At 37.9% G+C, this 10,908-nt stretch overlaps 1 protein-coding gene across 4 annotated transcripts; it reads left to right on the top strand.

The window, feature by feature from the left end:
- The first annotated feature begins 2,062 nt into the window (after positions 1-2,062).
- On the top strand, positions 2,063-9,873 carry hdac10 (histone deacetylase 10). Of its 4 annotated transcripts, none has more exons than XM_047820067.1 (21): positions 2,063-2,121; positions 2,203-2,289; positions 2,370-2,504; positions 3,199-3,295; positions 3,389-3,486; positions 3,769-3,873; positions 3,960-4,028; positions 4,128-4,254; positions 4,421-4,486; positions 4,595-4,654; positions 5,023-5,112; positions 5,211-5,317; positions 5,569-5,636; positions 5,993-6,224; positions 6,629-6,719; positions 7,618-7,703; positions 8,540-8,593; positions 8,673-8,754; positions 8,900-9,091; positions 9,364-9,523; positions 9,702-9,873. In XM_047820067.1, exons 2-21 carry the CDS (start codon positions 2,228-2,230, stop codon positions 9,821-9,823), a joined length of 2,103 nt encoding a protein of 700 aa, XP_047676023.1. In that variant the 5' UTR covers positions 2,063-2,121; positions 2,203-2,227; the 3' UTR covers positions 9,824-9,873. The 4 variants fall into 4 exon arrangements, with proteins under 4 accessions (XP_047676023.1, XP_027029344.2, XP_047676022.1 ...); XM_047820068.1 differs by lacking the exons at positions 2,063-2,121; positions 2,203-2,289 and adding exons at positions 2,674-2,866; positions 2,907-3,067; XM_027173543.2 differs by lacking the exon at positions 2,063-2,121 and having other exon boundaries at positions 2,128-2,289; positions 9,764-9,873.
- Positions 9,874-10,908: the final 1,035 nt, after the last annotated feature.

The following is a 10,908-nucleotide window of genomic DNA, read 5'->3' as shown; positions in this document are numbered from 1 at the left end:
TTTTTGTTCTTGCAAACATGGGAAATAAGAGCACTTGTTGCTCTACATTTGTTTTTATAATGTTGTCTGTGTAAATGCAGAGTTGCAACACTTCTGTGGTTGTTGGCAAGAAATGCTGTGGCAAGATGCTAACGTGGGAATTTTCTCTGTGATCTTTAACCCACTGTTTGCCTGTAGTGATTTAAACAAAAATTCTTTGTTCTTATTCGAATTCATCAATGTAGCTGATGATACAAACTCAAGTACAATTTACTATGTTGGTAAATCAATTATGTATTAATAATTAAAGTTAATACACATGATAAGATAAGATAAGATAAGATATACAGTAGCTTCATTTGTCCCACAATGGGGAAATTTCTTTTACAGCAGCAAAGAGAAAGAAATGCAAATAAAGAATAGAGACTAAAGAATATGTGATAAATACACATTCAAAAAGAGGCTTTGATTTCAGGATTTTATATAAAATATATATAATAAATTGCCAGTCTTATTTAAAAACAGTCTGTTTACATTTGATAGTTGATGCTAATATTATGAAACATGATTTAAAAAAACCATTTTGCTAACACTTTTTGTCTTGAGACCAATTTGCTTGCATCAGTAAACCGAACAGTTTGTTGACTTAATTTGTTTAGACATTTTCAAGTTAGATTAAAATGATTTTGTCATTTTATTTTGATTCAATTTTCTCACTGCTTATCTTTTCAGTCATCTTTTCAGTCACGTCTTTAACAAATTATAAGTATGGACATGGGTCAGCAGGAAGCTGTGATGCACTGTAGCTCTCTAAACCTTGTCCATGACACAGAACACATTCACCGATTCTCCTTCCTCGGACATTTGCTCTTATGCCCTGCACACTGGATACACCAAACAAACAAGACCTGCTGTTTTGGATATGCATTGATTTGGTGTCTAGTCATCATAAAAAAATAAAAAATAAATCATTTGTCCCTTGTCTTAGTCACTGAGATCCTTAAACTTGCCCATTTTTCCTTTATCCAACACGTCAAGATCTGACTGACCGACATTTATCTCTGTCAAGTGAACTAGGCATTTAGTAAATTAATGTCTGTTCATTATTCAGTCTTTGTAGACAGGGGTTGCATTAGTTTTTTTTTTTTTTTTTTTAAGTAAACTGTTGTGTTGATCTGTTTAGATAATGTGTATTGTCTTGTGGTTTTACTATCCTCTGTATGAATGTATTTTTTACACTCATCTCCGACTTGTGTGTATCTGTACTGTATGTATTACTGTGTGCTGTGCCACTGCACTGTTATCTGTTAATATTAACGTAATAAATATAGTCATTTTAACTACTAGAGCTGGGGTGTCAAACACATTGTCACAGAGGGCCACATCAGCATAATGGTTGCCCTCAAAGGGCCATATGTAACTTTGAGGCAGTATAAATGTAATGTAAAATAAATGCAAATACTCCTTAATTTTAAATAACACTGGATTTTTATTATTCAACTTACAAATATTACATATATTTGTATAAATGTAAAAAGAAATGTTTGCTTGTTATAACATAAATCCTAATTTGTCAGCTAATGAAACACATATTACTCCATCAATCATCGATCAAACTATCCAAGTGAATAAGGATAAATAACAAGTTATAACATTAACTTTGTCAACAAACATATATTCGCATTCCCATATTTCTTGAAACAGCCTTCCATCTGCACCAATTTTTCTCTTCCTGGACATTTTGGGATCATTGTTTGTATTTTTTAATTCGGAAAATGCACTGATGTGGAAACACTTCCATCTAGTGGTGGGATGCCGTTACTTCACGGGTAACATGATCGGCATGCATTATGGGAAATGTAGTTTATGGTCAATGCACCCTTTTGACTTATTTATTATAAAATAATCAGACCTTTTCAGCTTTGACACATATGTACTAGAGCAAGCATGTGATTCTCTCTCTCTCTCTCTCTCTCTCTCTCTCTCTCTCTCTCTCTCTCTCTCTCCTGTACTGCTTTTGTTTTGCACACTATTAGTGACATCTGGTGGCCAATGGGAGGAAGTGCATCAGTTTATAAAATTATGTGTTTATGTGAATAAATGTACCCTCAGCCATCTTTGGTCACGTGTTCAAGGCAGAAGGTTTTGTTTTTTTCTTCATACATACTCCTATTGTAAATTCTACTTTTTTTCTTCTCATAGTCTTTCCTTTTACTGTAATAGCACAACAGAAAGCAGTTTGTTCATCATGTCTGGAACCGCATTAATCTACGATGAAGAAATGACTGGGTACAAACTTCTCTGGACTGAGTAAGTGAGATTTAGTTCTTGTGTGTAGGTTTTGCAGACTGTTGTTTCAGAGACGTGTTAAAGTGGTTTGTTTTCTGCAGCCCAGTTTGTAAGATCGAGGTTCCTGAGCGTTTAACAGTCAGTTATGATGCTCTGAAGTCCAGGGGTTTGGACAGGAGATGTGTTTGTGTTCCCACTCGTCAAGCCACTGATGAGGAAATCCTACTAGTTCACAGGTAAACTATGCTGCTGTTGCACTGTGTGTGAATCCTAAAAATATTGCTGCTAATAATAAGCTGTGAAAAGCTTCTCTAGATAACTTACAAGGGATAAGTTGCTAGACGCCTCCAGATATCATAGACTTCTTAAATACACATTCGATTCATGTTTGTTTGTATATCAAAGGTCACCAGAAGAAGGAAGATTTCTTAAAACAAATCGTCACTGGATGTGATTACATTTACATGCCAGCCTGAGACATGTGATACATGTGATTCGGGGACATGTGGGCTTGAGACATGCAGTCCTGGGACATGTGATTCTGGGACATGTGGGCATGAGACATGTGATTCAGGGACATGCGATGTGAGCCCGGGACATGCCGTGTGAGCCCGGGACATGCCGTGTGAGCCCGGGACATGCCGTGTGAGCCCGGGACATGCCATGCGAGCCCGGGACATGCCATGCGAGCCCGGGACATGCCATGCGAGCCCGGGACATGCCATGCGAGCCGGGACATGCCATGCGAGCTCGGGACATGCAAGCCCGGGACATGCGGTCCAGTTTCAGCTTCTTTTCAGTGCTTTTTTATTTATTACTTACTTTATTTGTTTGTTTGTGCCTTTATTATAGGCACAATTACCTGTTTATCACCAAACTCTGTGGGAGCTTGTATCTTATTTTATATTTTATTTTGTGTTTCATGTGCAGTAAAGAATATCTTGAAGCTGTGAAACAAACCCCTCACATGAGCTTGGAGGATCTTCTCACCTTCACTCAGCAGTTTGGTGATGTTTATTTTCATCCCGTAAGCCACAATATTGCAGGACACCAGCAGCCATGAAACTTTTTTTTTTGCTGGTTGACACAATTCTAGTTATGGTCTCTGAAATTTTTGTAGAATATCTACCACTGTGCTACGCTGGCGGTTGGTGCTGCACTGCAGCTGGTGGATAACATTATGGCAGGGAAAGTGAGGAACGGGATGGCTCTTGTAAGGTAAACGTCAAGCCTGGAATTCTGTGCATTAATTAACACAATCATCTGAGTTATTTGCGTTAAGTGACCTTACTGAAAAGTGAGTCTTTTAGGTTGTCACCTGAATAAATTCTCCACCTAAAATATCCACCTATCTAATCTAGATATCCACATGATGATTTAAAGTTTGTTTATATTAAATTGAAAAAAAAAAATTTTGTATGTAGTTTTTATCCAAATAGTGCTGTAATTTTCTCCTGATTCTTTTTCTCTGTTTGTAATCCTGTTCTGCCTTGTGTTCAGGCCCCCTGGTCATCACAGCCAGCGGAGTGAAGCTAATGGTTTCTGTGTGTTCAATAACGTGGCCATAGCTGCCCTCTATGCCAAGAAACACTACAACCTCAACAGGTTTGGAGTAGATTATAGCATGAGAGATTAAATGGCATCAGCTAGTGTCACCGAAAATAGGCCTTTTTTTTATTTCTGGTATTTAGGGTGTTGATTGTGGATTGGGATGTTCACCATGGACAGGGAGTGCAGTACTGCTTTGAAGAGGATTCCAGGTTAGCATGTTTTTACCAAATCAGGGAGTGAAGGTCAAACCATGCACTTTGTCCTACTCGCTGTCTGCCACTCTCTTTCTTTTACTTATTGTTTTACAGCGTACTGTATTTCTCATGGCATCGCTATGAGCACCAGCGTTTCTGGCCAAACCTTGCTGATTCTGAATATGACCGTGTGGGAAAGGGCAAAGGATCTGGCTTTAACATTAACCTGCCCTGGAATAAGGTACTGCTTTTAGTGTCAGTCACATTTCACAGTTCATTTTAAGCCTATTGGTGTTTATCTAGAAGTAAATACCCTCGCATTCTGAACTTCCTCTTAGTTGTTAAAATACACAATTACATTTTGGTTCATATTTTGGGTTCTTATCATCCCTGTCTTTTGTCCCCAGGTGGGAATGACCAATAGTGACTACCTCGCAGCTTTTTTCCATGTTCTCCTGCCCATCGCATATGAGGTAACTATTATAAACCTTCCGAAGAAAGGTACCTTTCTAGGTTCTGAAATTTCAGTTCTTATATAGATGCGGTAGTGAACCTCCTGATCTTGTCTCATGTTGTTTCAGTTTGATCCTGAGCTGGTGTTTGTCTGTGCAGGGTTTGATTCTGCCATCGGAGATCCAGAGGTCAATAATAATTCCAATTTATTCCATGCCATAAACACCAATGATCATATGATTGATCTGACCTTTATCTAGTTTAACAGTCTAACTTCTTCTCATTGAGTGTGCATGTGTTAACATATAGGTTCATTAAAAAGTAATTAAAAACACAAGATCAGACCTTAATTGCCAGTTCTGAAATGTAACAGGGCTAAAATTGTTTTTAAACTATGCTTAGAAATGTTTAAGAAAACGACCATCTATTCATCATTATATATATTCATTGCTTGTAAATTCAAATAATACACCACTCCTAAAGGTCCTAAAGGAAAAAGTACAATGTTAAATTTCTTTTCAAGATGCCAGTTGTGTATGATATGTGTTTTTTCCAGGGTCACATGTGCGCTTCTCCAGAGATTTTTGGCCATCTTACTCACCTGTTGATGTCTCTGGCTGAAGGCAGGTTGTGTGTTGTCTTGGAGGCATGTACACTGCTGGAAACCTAAAAACATGCTCATGTTTGTGTTCATCGAGTGGTATATAGTAATGTTGTAATTCCTCTGTCTTTTCTGTGTATTAGGGAGGATATAACTTGACGTCTCTCGCTCAGTCAGTTTGCCAAACCGTACAAACTTTGCTTGGAGATCCCACACCAGCGCTGAATGATGTTGGTCCGCCGTGTCTCAGGTGTGTTTAGCTACAAGATATTCACTATCACGTAGTACATTGTCCTATTTCTGAGGAGATTTGCAAGGAAAAGCTACATGATGTCGTCTCTTGTAAGATGTATTAATAAAAGAAAATGGCTTATTTTACTTTATATTAAAAATAAAGAAAAAATGTTGCATATTTTAATATGAATCACTTTAGCATCTAATAGCATGTGTCTGGATTAGCATGGATTCTATTCTATATTTACATGTCTAATTTCTCTGCAGTGCTCTGGAGTCTATTCATAACGTCCGAGCTGCTCACCAGGGGTACTGGGGCTATCTCAAACACATTGGTATATTTTTTTTAGTTTTTATGAATTCAAATTAACAGAAAAAATATACATTTTTAAATAGAGAAATGTATGATAACCGTATTAATATGGTGTTCCTAATGAAATGGCCAGTCAACATAGGTAAGTGTTTACATTTACAAAATTTGGTACAGGCCCTTATCCGGAGTGACTTACATTTATCTTATTTATATACGATTGAGGGTTAAGGGCCTTTCTCAGGAGCCCAGGAGTGGTAGATTTGTGGTCCTGGGATTAGAACTCACAACCTTCTGATCAGTAGACCAACACTTTAATCACTAGGCTATCATATCAAGAACAGACATGCAAATAACATATTTGTTTTATATGATCATTAGTGTCCTCCGTGTCAGAGCCGAGCACCAAGCGCTGCAGAGTGGAGGAGAAAGAGAACGAGCAGAAAGAGGAGACAGTCGAGCATCTCGTCTGGGCTGAACCCGCACCTAGAGATGCTCCTCCTGTGCACACGGCTGCACTGATCTCTAAAGGCTTGGAGGACTCGCTCCCAGAGGCTTGTCACCTCCTGGGTCAAATATCACCAAAGTATACAGAGGATGCCGAGAAAATCAGGTTATTTATAGAAAGCACTGTTTATTCTTTTAGTAGTTCATTTCAATTCTGTATTTTATTGTATTCAAAACTGAAGATCTCAGCATCGTCTAAATGCTCAATAACTCCACAGCAACAGTAATCTATGGAAAGAAAGGTAGTTTTGTTTGTTATAGATTTTGTTTGGTGTGTGTTTGTGTGTGTGTGTGTGTGTGTGTGTGTGTGTGTGTGTGTGTGTGTGTGTGTGTGTGAAGCAGCTCTTTTGCTTGTGCATGGAGCTTTAATTCTCCACATAATGTAGATTGTTTTAAATTAAACATTATAACCTAAATAATGTTTTTCTGTCATTTATTAAAGAAATTTTTTGTTTGTTTGTTTGTTTGTTTTTTTTGGTATGTAAACTTGAAATTATGTTCTGTTAACAGGAAGAAACATTTTCAGGACTTGACTGATGAGACATCCTTACAGTGTATACAGGATGTTGTCTCACTTTTGGAGAAAATCAAGAACAAAGAGGTAAAATGGTTCTAATCTTTAAGTGTATTCGATACAACTTTAAATTAAAATAAATTGACCTTTTTTCATTAAATCACTTGATGAAATCTGAGGGGGTTTTTACACCTGGTCACTTCATGCGTTTTCTGTGATCCGATAGCTATCCGATGGTAAAAAGACCAGGTCTAAATGCCCTCCGAAACGGTTTCGAGACGGATAGAAATCCGATCGTTCAAACCACTTCAGGAGGTGGTCTGGGACGCATTTCAGATGAAACTGGACAGGTGTAAATGAATGTGATTGTTCAAGCCACATACGTCAGCGCTATAATCCTCCCAAACAGAAGTACGTCACTCGCAGGTGACTCACGAGTCGTACATCTCTCCAGAAACAAATGTTTTCCCACCAATGCTGGCTCCGATCTTTCACCCAGGTGTCTCATTAGGTGTTAAAATGCACTGCTGCCACCAGCGAAAATGCAGCAAACTGTAAATGCTGTTTTTTGTTGCAACCGCACACACCAAAGCGTGTTCCATTTCAATTACCCCAGAAACGAGGTAAAATATATTTGGGAGGGAGTAAAAAGATCGGATTGATATCCGATATCGATGTGGCCTAATGTAAATGGAACACTTTTAACAAATCAGATATCTATCGGATCAGATAAAACACATGAAGTGACCAGGGGTAAAAAGGCCCATTGATACCATGATATCTTTATGTATAAGTAATGAAATGTTAATAATGAATATGCATGCCTCTTGTTGCCATACTTTATTGCTTTTATTTTAAAATATATTGCTATTTACTTTATATAAATTTCTTTTCTCTTTAAAACTACCTGGATATAGCAGACTTTGCTGCTATTAATTAAAAATGTAATTAAAAACAGAAGGTTCTAACGCTGTGTCATGGGCAGGTGTGGAATGGCTTGATCACGGTGCCTGATGTGTTTCTATCTCTGAAATGTGCTGTGGAACATGCCAAAAACTCACTGGCTGAGCGGTATATACTTTAAAGCATTCTGAGTATGAAAGTAAAGTGTGAAAATAAAGTGTTTTAATCTTTCTTCTTCTTTTAGTTTCAGCTTTTCCTGTTAGGGGTCACCACAGCAAATCATCTGTTTCCACCTAACTCTATCCCGGCATTCTCTACTCTCGCACCAGTTACCTTCATGTCCACTTTTAACACATCCATGTATCTCCTTTTTGTCCTTCCTCTTGACCTCTTACCTGCAGCTCCATCTCTAACATCCTTCTACCAATATAACCATCTCTCGCCTCTGTACATGTCCAAACCATGTCAATCTAGCCTCTCTGTCCTCGTCCCCAAAACAGCCAACCTGAGCCGTCCCTCTGATGTGCTCGTTCCTAATCCTGTCCATCTTCGTCACTGCTAGAGAGAACCTCAACATCCTCATCTTTCCTACCTCCATCTCTCTTTTCCACCTCATGTCTTTTCCTCACTGCTACAGTCTCTAACCCATACAACGTAGCTTGTCTCACTACTGTCTTGTACACCTTTCCTTTACCTCTTGCTGACACTTTTCTGCCACACAACAGAACACTTCAGAACACTCCTGACACTTTTCTCCACCCACTCTAATCTGCCTGCACTCACCTCTTCACCTCTTTTCCACACTCCCCGCGATTGACCCCAAATCACCTTCTTGACCTGTAACCTTGGCTCCCTTGGTCCCCTGTAACCTCACTGTTCTAATTCCCTCCCTCTCGTTCATACACATGTATAAAGTGTTTAATCTTTAACCTGTTGAGAAGCTGACAATATCTTTATGGAAATGTTTGTACTGTACGTTACACTGTATGTGTGTTTTATTTCAGGATTCTGGTGCTGTTTGTGGGGGATGGTGACGTTCCAGTCGACACAACAGATGGGTGGGATTTGGTTTTCCTTATACAATGTGTGTGTGATGTTCAGAGAGACTTTATTCTAATGAAGATGTTTACTCTACAGAACAGTGCTTTTAGTACAGATCTGCAGAAAAGAGCCTGAAGGAGTGAAGTCGCTCTATCATGTGCCTGTGTGCCTCAACAAGGTATGCGTTACATGCCATTACAAGCCGCTATGGATTATATATAATATATATTTCTGTTGATTATATTTCTTTTGCTAAACAGTTTCAGTGCATAATAATATAGCCTGGAAAAGCAGGATAAAATCTCTTCTTCCGTTTCCCTCAGGATGTGTTCTCCAGTGCGAGTGTCATGGCCGCAGTGTTGGGTCTGCTTCTGCCCCTAGCGTATGAGTTTAATCCAGGCCTGGTGCTGCAGGTGGTGGCAGGGGGCAGTGGAGGGTTGGAGGTGTGTGTGTGGGCACAGCTCACCAGCCTGCTGCGGGGAGTAGCACAGGGAAAAACTCTCGCACTGCTCAAGGTATGCTGCAGTAAAACATAGACCTCCTTCACTTTTTGAAAGGAACCCGTATACAGTAAACTGCATTAACAGAGACTGACGATTAGCTGCTTGTACAGTACATCCTGCAGCTTCATTTAAAAGTAGAAGGTTTATTTTAGCTGGATATGTCTATTGGTTATAATGAGTAATAAGTAAAGTAATTATTCTTTGCATATCTCAAAACTAAAAATATTGTGGATCAAATCTATCTATATTTATATATACCTATATACCTATCTATCTATATATAGGGCTGTGACAGAGACATGGTGAGGGCTACAGGAGCCTCTCTGTCTGGGGCTTCTGCTCCATCGCTCAGGTCTCTGGATCCTCCACTGCCTGAGGATGTGGAGGTTATAGAGGCACAAAGGCAGAGACTACAGCAGCGGTGGGGTCTACTGGTGAACACTGGTGAGTACATTGTACTTAGACTATAGCACTGTTCTTTTATCTGTTTGTTTGTTCAGTAAGTGTTTAATTGAAGGAAGTTAATTTTCTCTGACAGTAATCCTGGCTGTTAATTCAATAACAGATATATAATCATGCGTTTATTTGTATGGTTCATTCTGTCTAAACAACTCATTCACAGAAACTTGTACTGCAGACAAGGAAAGGGTGATTTGTAAAGTGTATAATTCTGTATGGGCTCAGTTTCAGGAAGTGGGACAGAGAGTCAGGACAGATGAAAACTTCTACTGCTGCTGTTTGTGACCTTTTCCTGTATCATTTCTATAAGTAAACAATAGAAGTTACTTCTTTAATGATTCGTGACGATGTTTCTGTATTTTCTGCTGGGTGTTATGGGTGTGAACTGGCTTTAAATGTGATGTGTATGTTGTTGTTAGACTGGGGGTTATTAGACATTAGAACAGGTTTTTTAAGAGTGATGTGTATGTTGTTATTAAATTATATTGTATGTAGATTTAACACATGATGAAAAATTTTAAATTTGTCTTGATTTATTAAAAATTTTTTGACATAAAACCACTGGCACTGTGAACAATTAATTCATTAAATGTACTGCTTTTAACCCGTAGAATCTGAAACTGGGTCAAAATGAAAACAACAACAACTCTATTCCAGCTTGAGAATGTAATACACACCTTAGATTCAGGTTATTTAAACATCTGGGGAAAAAACCTTTAAAATAAGTACTAATCAGAAATGCTATTATATTTCCTATCACATGACACTTATACACTGATTTTAACAGAAATATCTACAGTACATTGAAATATTGAAAATTGAAATAAATAAATAGTGTGTACAATTAAAAGGCTTGTTACAATGATGAGTCAGTGAGACACAGACTAGAAGAAGATAACAAAATATGAGGTTGATGATATACATTGAGATTGTTTCAATTCAACTTTTATCTTGTAATTTTTGTATATGTTCCTTTTTTTATATTTAGAATTCATCACAGCTCATTAACAGTAAAATGGATTTATATTTAAAAATCATGTCATGGGTTTTCTCCTGAAGATATTCAGGATGCTAAATTTACATCCTTGGTCCTGGCAGTGGGAGGAGGCAGAGGCAGTGTGGAAAGCCAAACAGTTCATAAACATGGCAAAAGTGTCTGGTTGGAAGTAATAATGCAAACCCCTATGCTTAATTACTTGCTAATAAACACATTCAATAAATTTTATAAATAACAGTTTCATACTATTTGGTTATTTTATGGCAATTTTATGCTTATATAATATATTTTTTACATTTAATAATCGCATCGAAAATCCTGCATTCTAAAAAAAAATCATGTTTTATTAAACTGTTTTTATTATTATTTTTTA

Source organism: Tachysurus fulvidraco, chromosome 10 (genome assembly GCF_022655615.1).
Source record: "Tachysurus fulvidraco isolate hzauxx_2018 chromosome 10, HZAU_PFXX_2.0, whole genome shotgun sequence".
NCBI classification, from domain to species: Eukaryota; Metazoa; Chordata; class Actinopteri; order Siluriformes; family Bagridae; genus Tachysurus; species Tachysurus fulvidraco.
The sequence above is the reverse complement of the archived record's forward strand: the minus strand, read 5'-3'. Positions and strand labels throughout refer to the sequence as shown.